Source organism: Corvus brachyrhynchos, unplaced genomic scaffold (genome assembly GCF_000691975.1).
Source record: "Corvus brachyrhynchos isolate BGI_N302 unplaced genomic scaffold, ASM69197v1 scaffold220, whole genome shotgun sequence".
NCBI lineage: Eukaryota > Metazoa > Chordata > Aves > Passeriformes > Corvidae > Corvus > Corvus brachyrhynchos.
This window is the reverse complement of record NW_008236209.1, coordinates 2,483,785-2,497,651: the sequence shown is the minus strand read 5'-3', so window position 1 is coordinate 2,497,651 and position 13,867 is coordinate 2,483,785. Positions and strand designations below refer to the sequence as shown.

Genomic DNA, 13,867 nt, shown 5'->3' with positions numbered 1-13,867 from the left:
TGGGGAAGGTGAGGGGAGCAGGAAGGCGATCCTGCTGTCCTGTGGAGAGGTGGAACGCTGAAGTTTTACTGCTCCAGCCTGTCCTTCCTCAAGGTTGTCGGTTGTTTTTAAGGGATCTAAAAATCACAACAGAGCCAGCATGCTGCTGGGCACTTTAAGGGAATTAAAAACCATGGCCTCTTACCCTGAAATATTTATCCTAATTACTCATAATTATGGATTTTCAAGTATTTAGGAGGAGCACAAGGTTTGTTCTCCTGTAGTAGTTGCAGGGAATTTAGAAGTGGGGAAGAGCTGTGGATGGACGGTGTTAGGCCGTGTTGCAGATGCCATGAAATATAAGCAGTGCAGTTTCCCAGAATCATAACCTGAACTGATATTTATTGTGAAATGTAAAATCTGAGGGACAGCTTTGGAGAAGTGAGAACATTTCCATTCAATAATGCCATTGCTTCATAATGTTGAAATATTAAGGATCCTCATATTTTAAAAAAATGAGTGAAAATGAGTTGAATAGAGAAAATGGGAACTACCACATTTTATACTCCCAAGTGTAATGTGAATCATCACTGTCACAAAGCATTTGAATTTTGAAACATATTTGATGGGAAAATTGTTTCGTCAAAAAATCTTCTGCAAGCTTTATTTATATATTCAACTGGAATTAATTAATATTGTTGATGGTCCAATAAAATGTAACAGCTATCAGCACTCAAAAAAGCTGATACATAGTGTTACATAGATATCAGCATAGGTGATTATTGTAAAAGTGTTTAGAAGTATTTGAAAATAAATAGTCAAGGTATTCATAGTAAAAGCAAATTTTTTTGTTAATATTCTAATAAAGAAATATGATTGTTTCTTTTTCTTGAAATGCAACTGGAGTCACCACAAAAGGCACAGAATATTTTTAGACTGTTGCAGGTTTGTTTTGGTTGCTGCTCTAGTGGTCTTTGACTTTAAATTTCTGTTTGTGTATATCTGATGAGAACACAATTCAAAACAACTTTTATTGGCTATCTTTTAAGTTATCACAGGAGATATATGTTTACTAGCTCACTGAGCATTTGGGGGTTTTATGACTCCCTTTTGAAAATTAATGTTTCATTAAAGTGTCTGAACCGTGACCAATTGCCCGCAGTTGTTCAATTACTTCATTTAAAAGATTTTTTAGTATTCTACTTTCCATCAAACTTTTGTTTATTTGTTTTACTGTAAAGCCAATAAAAAGGAAGACAGAGCACCATTTGGCATGGAGATATACCAAGAGACTGAAGTGCATAAAGGGTGTAAACACAGACGTTTGAGGCCTTTTTCCCCCACCAACCCTTGAAGGAGCCGCTGTGTGTGAACAGGACTGAGCAGGCACTTCTGCTCATCCCCATCCTCCTCACTCAGCCTCTGACCTCTGCTGAGGGGGGCTCACCTCATCTGCTCCTTGTCACCAGTGTTGGAATCTGTATTAGAGCAGGATAAAGGAATATTAATGTTTTCCTGCAGGTCTGTTATCAAGAGTTAGTGCTACCGACCCTGTTCTACCCAGAAATTCTCTTCCCTTCTTATCTTTCTGACGTTCATCCTATCTCCAAGCCCAGATCTTTGTTCTCCAGCCACAATATATGATTTTTTGATGACACAGTCTAAGCTTAGGAAATGTATTTTCTGCTATTTCCAGACCAAAGGGACTTTATGGAGATTGTGTAGTGATTCTTAGTTCTCTTTATGAATCTTCACTCTTTTGGGATATTTAGGGATTTTTAGTAAAAGCTGCCTTTCTTTCATGGACACACACAATTTTATTTGAACGTTAAATCTGAAAAACTTGGTATGTGTTATATTCTGTATAAATGGTTCCTCTGAAAAGTGACAGCTGAAAACCTTTTTTATTCAGTATATTTTTGTAAGATGTTGTGTTTATTACAGAAATTTTACATCAGTAGCAGAGCTTAATATATATCACCTAAAATGCATAGTCTTTGCAGGAATGGGGGGAAAATGCTAATTTCACTCTTTACTATGTTTCCAGGTCGAAGGTTGTTGCTGGAGGATAAACCATTTCTCACTATGTAGTTTCACCTTGTTTAATTGATTTGAATTTGAATTTATATTCCATGTTAAATAATGAACCATGCATTAATAATTAAGAAGGTTCAGTACAAATTGGAAGCAGTTAATGAAATATTAAATAAAGCACATTGTATTAGCCAGTATTGTAATCAATATATTTGATTTTAGGTTATCTATTTTAGATGGTCATTATACTTTACTAGTTATAGTTAAAATTCTCATTGATAACTCAATATACACTTTATAGGCCAAGAAACATGCAGCCTTTGCAAATGACCATATTTTTCTTTTGCCATAAAAAGCAGCAAAACATGGACATAAAAGAGGAATTCAATTGGACTGTTAGAGCAATGAGGGTCAGTGCCAGGTACTGTCCTACAGCTCTGTCACACACCCATGTTCATTAGGCTGAAAAAGAAGAGTTTGCAGGAGGTTTGGGGGCTTGGTTTTGTTGGTTTTTTTCTTTTCGTGTGAAATCTCTTCCTGTGTAAAACAGTAATTATTGGAGCTGAACTTTTTACAGGAGCATTGCCTTTAGACCATTTCTTGGTTATGATTAATACAAGATTGAAGTTCTAGTCAGAAAAACAATGAGATAACCAAATGAAAGATTAATGTGCTTTGTTTGTATGGCTGTTGTTTGCGAGGGAAAGATTTACTTCACAAGTGTGGTTAATGAGACAGGAATTACCGTAGGCTGACTCTCTTGCCCTGACACTTCCTCCGTTTCCTGTCTCCCAGGAAATGGAGACCTCCTCAGCTTTCCTTGGTCATCTTTGATAATGTTTGCTTGACTTGTTGAATCCAGGTGCAAAATCCTCATACCTCATCCTATCATTTGGATTTTATGAGAAGTATTTTTTTGATTAAATTCAAATTAAAACCATGGCCGTTAGGATGTAAACTGTGTTCCCTGGAATGGGAGCAGAGCTGATTCTTGCAAGCTACCCAGCACAATCTGGCAAGCCTAGGTAGCACAGGAAAACGTGATTTCCCTCATGCATGTTGATTCCTCAGTCAGAACATCTGGAGGATCAATCTTCCTCTGATTTCTCACAAGCAAAGCAAGCTCTGTACACACAGCTGAAAATTAAAGAAAGTGGGGTGTCCTACTTGTGCTTTGAATAAAAAGGTTCCAAGGCTAGAATTTAAGTAACTCTTTTAGGTTTTTAATTTATTGAGACGTATACAGGAAATAAAATATTCATAGGAAACTCCTCCCAAAGGCATTTTATTATTAAACCAAAAAGCTAGAGTATATTATAGCAGCACTCATTTAGGGTTTCTACATTCAAGCTTCTTCCTCCTGACCTTATTAAAGTAACCCAGTTTACACTAACTACTATTCCTCCCTCCCTTTTTTATTGTTAATGTCATTTCTGTTCTCCTCATATGGTGGAGACCTCTAAATGATGTTACTCAAGTGGCCACTTTTGGTCACCAGGGTAATTCCAGGCGATAATTTCCTCACATTATCCTTGAATTCCTGCTTAGATTTAGTACCACATTTAGTAAATACACATGGGCAAAACGTGGTGGGGTGGGCATGACCCATTCCTTAGGAACTATTGGCTGAGATGAGGAGTGTGGGGTTGTCATCTCCATCACTCTGGTGGGTTCCTGCTTTTTTTTGTGCTGGAGGTGCGCTGGGAGCTGCTTAAAATGAAACGCTTCAGTAAACGAGAGGCACTTCTGGATGCTGACAGAACAGTGTTGGCACTGCGAGCCATGTATTCATATATGTGCTGTGTTGTGAAAATATGAAAAATAGCTCAGCAATGGCATAATTACGGGCAATTTGCTTAATTGCTTGCTAATTGTTGCTTGCTTTATTATGAAACAAGAGTGCTCTAAATGTAACACTGGATGGTTTGCATCCAAAATGTGTCAAATTCAAAACTGGCTTTTCATTAAGTCTTCAGCTACATGGCTTTAAAATTCAAGCACTCTATATTCTGTCGTTTAAGGTTTTTTCTTACTTTTTAAAATTGGTTTGGAAATTTTCTTTGCACAATTTCTAAGCCCCTAAACTTGCATTGATATAGTTGCAGTCGGGTGGTTTTTGAACTTCTAATAAATCTGAGTACTTTGCTAATGAATACATTTACAAATGTCTTTTGATCATTGCTACACATTTGGATAACGGTGGAGATGTTTTAAGGCTTCTCCAGGATCTCCTGTTCTTGATTGTCCAACCCCTAGAGAAGCACATCTTCCTTTCAACACAGGAATTTGGGTGTTTTCTTTTAAGTGATATGTAAAATTCTGAAAGCTTTGCCTTTTGGAAAAGCTGTTCTCTTCTTCTTCAACCAAGATCTCCAGATATGAGCAGAAGGTTAGACCAAAAGTCCTTTCCAGCCTAATCTCTGTATTCCATGGTGCAAGTGATGACTTTTATGGCAGAGTGAGGAAAGAACCAGCCCTCTCGATGTTCTTTCAGTAGTACATCTCTCTTTTGAGGCTGGAGAGGAGGGCTAGAAAAGAAAGTGTGTTGTCTGTACACTAGGGATGTGCTTCAATGATCTTAATAAGTTTTTTCCAACCAAAATGATTTCATAATTCTAACTTTTCAACATTCTGAGACTGCTGATAACATACTCATGCCAACAACCTGTTTCCCTTTGCAAATTTTCTGTGAGAAACAGTCTTAAAACTGGAACATGATATTAGGCTGGAAATGCCAAAGTACTGTGCTACATGTGTTGTAGACTGAGTAGCACTGTAGAGCTCTTCAGTTTTCATCTCCAAAAAGCACAGTGGATAACCAACATTTTTATTTACTATCTCTAAAATCCCACACCGACTTTATTGCCATAGGAAGTCTGGTCAAAACAAACAAGGGGGGAAAAGGTATTTTTTGTAGCTGTTTTGATTGAAGGATAGCTTTCTGGCAGGGCTGAAATTCCACATTTTCTTGAAGGTAAATATTTTTACTTGAAAACTGCTTTGACCTATAAATGATAAGACTGTGGAACAATGAAGAAAATCTTTTAACTATTGTGCTTTTAGTTATATTTGACAGTTCTGGTCTAAACATTTATTAAGAGCTGCCAGACACTTTCTTTAAAAATGTTCTTAGTTCTGCATACAATTTAAAAAAAAAAAAACCAATTTCATTCCTAATACAACCTGGAGTTCAAATCAAAGTGGTGAACTCACATGTGCATGCTCATGTGAGCATGTGTGATCTATTAAATGAAGTGGTGAACTCACATGTGTGATCTATTAATTAAATGAATTAAAAATTCTCTTTCATATCATTTGTATGTCATGTTTGAAGAGCCTTCATGTAGTGTGGAAAAAAAAAATCTAAAATTGGGGTTTATAACTGAGTGAAGTAAGAAGTTAGATAGACTGCTAAGAGTTCAATGGAACGTACTGTTTATTCATCATATGTGGGGAATATGCACTCTTATTTCCATTTATAAACCTGTCATGTCTTATGTGAGAAGATGGTACTAGACACTGAATTTCACTTGTTAGAGCCATCATTTCTTCTGAAAATATCCAGAGACAACCAGAACTTTCTTTTCCTTGATTGGTAGAGGCAGGTCTCAGAGGTGTTTCCTACCCCTGATTACTTCTCAGACTATGCAGAATAATCACCTGCATTACTACTTTGGAACAAGAGAGAAAGGCTCAGAAAATTTGATTGTCACCCACATTTAGAGTGACTTGCAAAGAAACAAAATAGAAGGAAGCTTAAAGAGTAGCAGCCAGAAGGTGCTGTGGTCAACTTGCAGAGCCTCTGATAGACAACCACTTGAACACTGAACTTCACACTCTCCCACAAGTGTGGCTGGAATGATATGTTAGGAAAATAGAGAATGAGTTAGACTGACAAAAAGGAGATATATTTCATGGCCTGGAAGAGCAGATAAAAAAAAAGATAATGCTCAGTGAATATTCATGCAGAAAGTTTCCTACAGCCTGTTCTAGTTTGAATTATTTTCCAAGAGTCATTGTTTTAGGGGTGGGGAAAGTTGTTTGTTTGTTTGACTTAGAAAAAGGTTTTTTTCAAAGGAAAACCATATATTTTACATGGTATTAACCATAAGCACTGATGAAAAGCATACTCTGACAACAATATTTTAAAAAGATTGAAAGAAAGTTTATGATTTCTACAAAAGATGCTTCTTCTAAATAATCCTGCATTGGCAGACGTTTTTTAAAAAAATCCCAACCTAACACCAAAATAATTTGTAGTCATATTTTATGATTGTGTCCAGGATAGTTCTAAAGCTTTGGGGTTTTCATTCTTGTTTTGGTTTTTTTTCCTTTTGTTTTGTGGTGTTTCTTTGTTGTTTTTTTTTTTTTAATAAAACTAAAACTCAGATTAAAATATCTCTTTATTAACAGAATAAGAAAGACTGAAATTTTAACAATACTCTTATTCTCAACATGGTAACATATTCCAAGTCTCCTGGTAATCTGGCAACACATGGCACAAAATTACTGTCCTGGTCTTTAAAATGGTATGGAGACTGTTTTATATGTGACCTTTTCTCTTCCACAGTTGCCTTGGCCAATGCTAAATGTTATTTTTTTTATTGTCAAATGCTTCCTTTTGCGGTTTTAGCTTTGTGTACTCTCTGACTGTGGTTTGAGAGAAATGGTCCATAGAAGTGTTGCAACCGCTTGCTGTGAAGAGCTCAAAACAAATAAGTATTATTTCCAAATAAATAATTGTGTATTTTACAGTTTGACTGAATTAACAGCATTTTAAGAGGTTTTTTTAATTAATGTGAAAAAGATCAGTTCTCTATAAAATGGGGATAACTCAATACTCTGTCAATGTTGTACCTGATTTCAGTGAATTGCCTTCATCAGAATAGAAGCAAACCTGGATAATTAAAGAGCTTAAAAGACTTGTATATACTTAAATTTATGTCTCTGATAGCAGATAGTAGGACACAGAAAGATTAGACTAATCTACTGGTAGAAAGAAACTTTTTTTTTTTTGCAGTAACTATTGCCTCCACTGAATTAGTTCCATATTTATGTCTCCTACTGCCCATCAAAACTGGATTAGTATTTCAACAGCAAGGTGCCAAAGCTTTGTCAGGATTAAACTGAAAAATACTCAGGCAAAATGACTGAGGGCATGTTGGAATGGCAGTAATACGCAAAAATAACTTTTATAAACAATCACTGCTCTAACTGACATGCACAGCATTCTGAAGGAGAAATAATCAAGAATAGAGCATTCATGATAGTACAAGTTGTCTTCTTAAACATGGTAGATTTCAAAAAAAAAAAAAAAAAGTATCCTATTTTGGACAGCAACATTATGTATTTCAATGCCTGAAGGAAAAACTTAATTGCTTTGTATTGAGATGTAACATGGAAGTAAGTGTTTGTGCTCTGCAGCTTTACCCAGATTTCAACATGCAAAGTATTTGTTAAAATAGAAATGCAGCATCTGTTTAAACATAAAGCTCAGAGGGTGGGAGGCTCCTACTCGGCACTCTCATTGCTATAAGTAATTTTAGTGGCATTCCTTCTCCAGTGCTTATGAGCCAGAATCCAATTTTAAATGCTATTTTCATTAAGACAGATATTAAAAACACGTATGTATCTTTCATTGGGAAGTTTTGTGAAGAAAACACAAAATATCCAATCAGATATTCTTCTGCTTTTCTGATGTATTTAACTAGGTACACAGGAAGAGAATATAAAATTAACACTTGTAATATTAAAACTATTTCAAGGAATCATTTGTGGAAATTTAATTCCATTAATTTTTAATTTACCTACCATGGTAAAGCCATATTTTAAATGAAACAGATCAAGAATATTTATGTATTACAAATTAACATCTTTCAGATTTAGTAGTTTGCTTTGCCTTTGAACAAATTAAACTTTCTATAATCTTTTTTCAAGGGCACAAACCTTGCATCTACTGAAGCAATCTGGTTCGATTACTAGCAAACTGTAGAGGTTACATCTTCTTTTGCTACTACCCTTTGATTTTTCAAGATTGCCAGTATCGAATGCATGGAGAAATCAATTATCTTTAAAATACCTGTTATGCTCTTTCATTGTTATAGCTCTTGAGTGCATCTTTGAAGCCAATGGACCATCTTTGGCTAGTGCCCAATTTAGGGTTTTTTGCCTTAAGCAAAGCAAAACAATTAAAAAATCCAGTTTTAAGAGAACATTAAAAAAATAAGAATTTGGTTTTTTTTTTTTCCAAGTAGTTCTATGCAAATATCTAGAGCAATGGCATTAAATTATTATAAAGTTTTTAGCTGTATTACAGCAATAACAGTTTCCAAAAGTGAAAATGTTATTTTAGGTAAGTGTCTGGTCCAGAGGACATGGTCAAGTTATGCCAGAGGAGGATTAGATTGGACATTAGGAAAAAAATTTCTTCACTGAAGGGGTCATCAAGCATTGGAGCAGGCTGCTCAGGGAGGTGGTGGATTCACCATCCCTGGAAGAGTTCGAAAGGCGGGTGGACGTGGGTCTTGGGGATGTCGTTTAGTGGTGAACAGGGTGGTGCTGGGTTAATGGTTTAACTCTCTGATCGTAGAAGTGTTTTCCAACCTGAGCCATTGTATGATTCTAGGAAATGGCGTGTAGCAGGGCTTGTTATAGAGCTGAAATGGTGGTATCAACAGCTCCTTAAAAGTGAACTGTGATAACACTGTGGGCCCCAACATCTGAACCTTCACTGAAGCTCTAAACCTGGAAGTCTTTTCTTCCCAAGCTGTGGCCATCACTGTAGGGTGGCGATCGCTTTGTTGACCTTGATTCCCTCTGTGCATCTGTCCTCAAAACTCTGACAAATGTCTTGTCTTTTTCCATCCTCCCAGCTATCGAAGTGAATCTGCAGAAAGCTCTGGCCGAAGCCTCTGAAAACTGCACGCAGGAGTGTCTGATCCTCGGCCACTCCGACAACTGCTGGATGCCGCCGGCTCTGACGCAGTTCCAGCAGCCCAACACCTCTTTGCCATCATTTGGCTTCCAGCAAGGCTGGGGCCGAGGAGCCAGACCTGAGGGACGGCACACTCTTGGGAGGCCCCTGCCAAAGGACGACAGTGACAAAGGCCAGGGGGGGCCCAGGCCCCAGTTCTACAACACCTGCGAAAGACATTGCGCCAGCGAGGATCCCGTCAAGGTCATTCCTCTGGCAAGCTTCGCCGCGTCCCACCAGGCACCGGGGCCTGGGAGCAACACCACGTTTATACACGAGCACCAGCTGTAGATGCGTAGCTGACAAATCCCTAATTCGAGGCTTTAAGAGTGACTGTGTATAGTCACGGCCTAACGCCGTTGCTCGGGCGCGTACAAACTTGTTAGGCTTGTGAATATTTGTGTATATAGAATCCTAAATCTGAAACAGAAAATCTAAATCCTTATTACCTGGTTGAAAGGTGTTTACCATAGTTCTTGGTAAAATCCAGAAAATGGGGAAGAGAACCCACAACCCAGAAACAATCAGAAGGAAAACAAAATCCTGTTCATTTTCTTACATGGGCCGTGTAGTGCAAGTATCTGCCAGCAGTTCTTCCTCCCTTTGAAGGCAATTCCTTAGTACGGTTTGGGGAATATTGCAGTCTAAAAATAGCTTACTCAAATTTTTCTTTGTTGTTATAATTTATAGCATATTCATAGATTTCATCTTCCATTTGCTTAGCATTAGAGATCAAGTGAGCAATTCTCATTTGATTACTTGACATAATAGAATTAATAAGATCCTAAAATCTAATTCTTTAGAAGGATGGTATATCTTCCCACCAAAATTTATCTTTTATATAATTAAGAAGGAAAATGTATGTGACAACTGATTTTTATTTTAATTTTTATTGGCTCAATGCATAGGTATTTATTCTCTGAAAGAATGCGATAGATGAAATAGAAAGATCTCAACTAGGCTTTTCTGTGTGAAATAAACAACACGACAATAAGAGGATATGCAAGATCAAAACTGGAAAAAAATAATAAACAACTCAATTTTTTTAATTTCCAAGATTTTCCTTTCTATAATAATTGAAGGAACAATATTCTACTTATTATGTTTTTCAAGCCATAAGTCTATTTCTCTTTAGTTTTTTTTTCATCTTGCAGAGCTTGCTTTGGCTACTGTTCCTGTTAGTTGAAAATTACATGGGCACTGCTGAAAACAGTAGGAAGTGGGGTAGTTTTTTTGGCTGATGTGATGTCGTGGCTGCAAGCTACCGGTGTTTTAAAGAATATTATAGTGATGTGTACGGCTTTTTTTACAGCTATATTCACCTCTTGTAAGTATTCAGTAAAAGTTTAACTATAATATTAGTTACTTCATCACAAACCTGTGAGATTAAGAAGTACTTGTCATTGTGGATTAGTTGTTAGAGAATGACTGATAGTGCTCAGCAAAGAAAGAAGGATCTAGGTAATGGAAGTTGGATAAATATAAACACAAATTAATCATATTATTTGAGAAAGTCTCAAGGTGATTCTCTTTAAAGAGGAAGGATTTTTTTCAGTGTTCTGTGTGCTGGAGAATATATTCTCTTGGTAAATTCCACAGTGGATGGAAAGGAGATTCCTTTCTTAGATGAAAAAAACGTATTTTCCTTCTAGTATTTCCTTCTCATACTTTGTTGGTCTTTAGCCATTTCATCATTTGCAGTATGTACATGCCAAGAATTTTTTTCCTTTAAGAAAATGCAAACCTTTTTTGTTTTATTGCTACATTAAGTGAGACAATCGAAGTTGTATGGAGGGAAAAACAGTGTGTGAATATTTCCTATGGGTAGAACTCTATGTAGGCTTCATAATGTAACTTAAATCTGTAATTTATAAACAAAACTGTGTGTAAAAATGCTGTAATATTAGCTGCTTGTAAAATTTACAGAAGTTCAAGTTGTTGAGGGTTTCCAATGAATGCTAAAAGAGCTTCTCTTATGTGCCCAGCAGGTATAAGTAGCTTTATATATTGCTGTCCCCACTGTAAATCTATTCCAACCACATTTAGATTTTATGTGCAAAATAAAAAAAAAAAAAAAAAAAAAAAAAAACAAACTTCACTTTTAACCTACTGATAGGGTTTGATTAATGGACATCAGATTATCTAATGATGTACTTCTTTTGCTTTCTTTTGTTTTTTTAAGTAGTTTTCAATAACGTTTAGAAAAGATGTGGCACATTGGCTTCCAGTTGCATGTAAATCCTGGAAAAAAAATTATAATCCTTTGGGTACTGACACACAATTGCTGAGACATCTCATTTCTAATTCCAGGACAATTAAAAAGTTGACAAATTAATTCATACCTAATGTATACAAAGCCCTTTGTTGTTTGCTTTGGAGGCATCACGAGGAGAGAATTCGGCAGTTCTTTTCAGGGATATGCAAAAACTAAGCTTATCTGTAGTTTACACAGATTTACCAAACATCCTAATTGTGCAAATTGAGAATAATGCTGACAGTAATGCCTTCCTATTGTAAGCAGAGGTCTTTAGTTTTTATTACAGAGCACTGCTATACCCAATGTTTAAGGAATTGGCGTCTCCATTGGAGAACTCTCCTTTTTTTTTTTTTTATTTTGCCTGCAACAGTTCTTTTGGGGATGAAAATTGTTGCTGAAATTTTCTGGCAAGGAATAAATTTCTACAATATTAGGATTTTTATATTTTATAGGAAAAAGTGAAGGATCCAGAATTGGTGGGGTTTTTTCACTGGTAGGGGAAAAAACCCCAACAAACTTTGCTTTATTTAAATGTTTAGGGGCTCCTTTAGTTTTTTTCCCCTAAGGTGGAGAAGCACTTACCCATCCCCCTTCCCTTGAAAACAAATAAACAAAAACCCAACAAAACACCCAAACCAAACAACAATAAAAAAATACTTAAACAAAATGCATTATAAAGATGAGTCTGATATAAGAAATATTAAACATTATATCCATGAAAATGTGTTTGATATTCTAAAATTCAGTCAACAAGATGCAGAACAATTAATTGTAAATACACATTGTATCAGGAGATAAATTGTTACCTCGTTTTTATATATTATGTATATAATATATAAAAATACACCTTTGAGGCGACATTTCTGAGTAGCATGTCAGTATCCAGAGGAATGATGTTACTAGAGACTCGTTACACATCTTGCCATATATATAAATAATTTATCTAGTACATAGACTGTATATTTTTGTGTATTTTTTTTTTATTTTTTAGTCATTTAACTTATTTTATCTTACTTGTGTGGATTTGTGGAGAAAACAATTCTATATACAATATACAGTAAAATGCTAGTTACATGATTAGATTTGTTCCATACGGTGTAACAATAAAGGAAAACCTTTGCCTTCAAAGTGATGTGTCACACAGTCTAGTCTAGATTATTTCCCCCTCTAACTCATGCTTGTTGCACTCCTGAGCATCAAAGTTATGGGTAGCACTGGCAAAAAGGATTATTTCCATATTGTAAAGCAGTCACTGCTAAAATAAAAAACAAACAAATGAAAAAAAAACCAAAAAAACAGTTAAAAGAAAGAATCGAGTCAAAATGTTTGAAGTAAAAGATGCTGTTTCTTTGTTTTCCTGAGCTGTGCTGTATTCTGAAGTGTAACTTAATTCTAAAGAATAATTAGGCCTGTCTGCCTGGCCAGACAGAGACTGCAGAGCACCTGCTCTCCCCCGGCCGGGAGCTGGCCAGATGCAGGTCATTTAGCTAATTAGCATGGCAATGAGCCCGTGCTAATAGGGCCTGAGGATTTATGAAAGTTAGCACGAGGCAGCTCGACACAGCATCGGTTCTGTGGTGTTGAGCCCGGCCAGGACTCTGGCTGGAGCAGAGCAGTCCCTTTGCATCCTTGACCCTGGTGCACCTGGATCTGCTGGGGATTTTTGTCAGAGAAGGGAAACTTGGCTCTGTTGTATCCTGACCAAGCTGTGGTCCACAGGGAACTCCATCAGCCCAAACCACCACTGCCCCCCTGCTTCCCACATGGTCGAGCCAAAGGCAGACACCTAAACGTTTCCATTGGTAATGGCTGAGGAGCTCAAGGTCGTTTGAGTCAAGCTGACAAAGTCTTTAAAGTTGGAAAATTTAGGCTTGGTTTTATTTGATTTCTCATGTTTTCCTTTTGCAGGTTTAATACCGACCCTTAATCAATGATAAGCAATTAAATGATCACACTGCAGCTTGCTACCCTCATTTAGCTGGGTAAATAAACGGGAAGGAATTGGTTTGTGCAGACACAAAGTAAAGTTGAAGGCAAAGATTTTATTTGGTATACATAGGAAAATTGTGTATAACTTATGTTATCCCTAGTGAAGAAAGAGATTGACGATTTCTTGTAAATATTTGAGTTTGTATTTCTGGGAAATCTCCCTGCTCTATGGCATACTACAGGATCTGAGAGTGAGCAGTGTATGTCTGTGTATTGAAACAGCCCTAACCACACTACAAGTAATGCAGCTGGACATCATATGCTACAGTCCAGCAGCATTTAAAGTCCAGTAAATTTGCAGTAGTTCTATTTCAGGTTTCTGTACAGCATGTTGTCTTGTTAATTACAATGCTTATTAATAAACTAGATCCACAAAAGCAGTTTTCTCCTTTGCACTGTTTTCTTTGGGTTTCTGAAGCATAAGTTGTTTAAAAGTATTTCCCCAGCTATGCTTTTCTCCCATTTTCACCTTTCCAAATTTCCTTTTGCTGGGAAGCCCCAAACTGCCAGAAAGTCAAGAAAATGTAACTTTATTTGCAGTTGCTTCATGCACCTGAGTAGCAGGCTTCTGGTAAGCATTAAAATATTCACACACAATGTGTACAGCAATTGAGCTTTATATGATCAGAAAAATC

General features: G+C 36.5%; 1 protein-coding gene across 3 annotated transcripts in view; it reads left to right on the top strand.

Moving 5' to 3' along the window:
- Positions 1-13,612, top strand: part of PCDH11X (protocadherin 11 X-linked) — a 439,600-nt gene extending 425,988 nt beyond the window's left edge. For 2 of the 3 annotated variants that reach the window (XM_017742435.1, XM_017742429.1), the window contains one exon: positions 8,886-13,612. In XM_017742435.1, coding sequence (XP_017597924.1) covers positions 8,886-9,277 — 392 coding nt within the window. In that variant the 3' untranslated portion in view covers positions 9,278-13,612. The remainder of the gene's footprint in view (positions 1-8,885) is intronic. The other variant, XM_017742437.1, reaches the window with a different exon arrangement.
- The last annotated feature ends 255 nt before the right edge of the window (positions 13,613-13,867 follow it).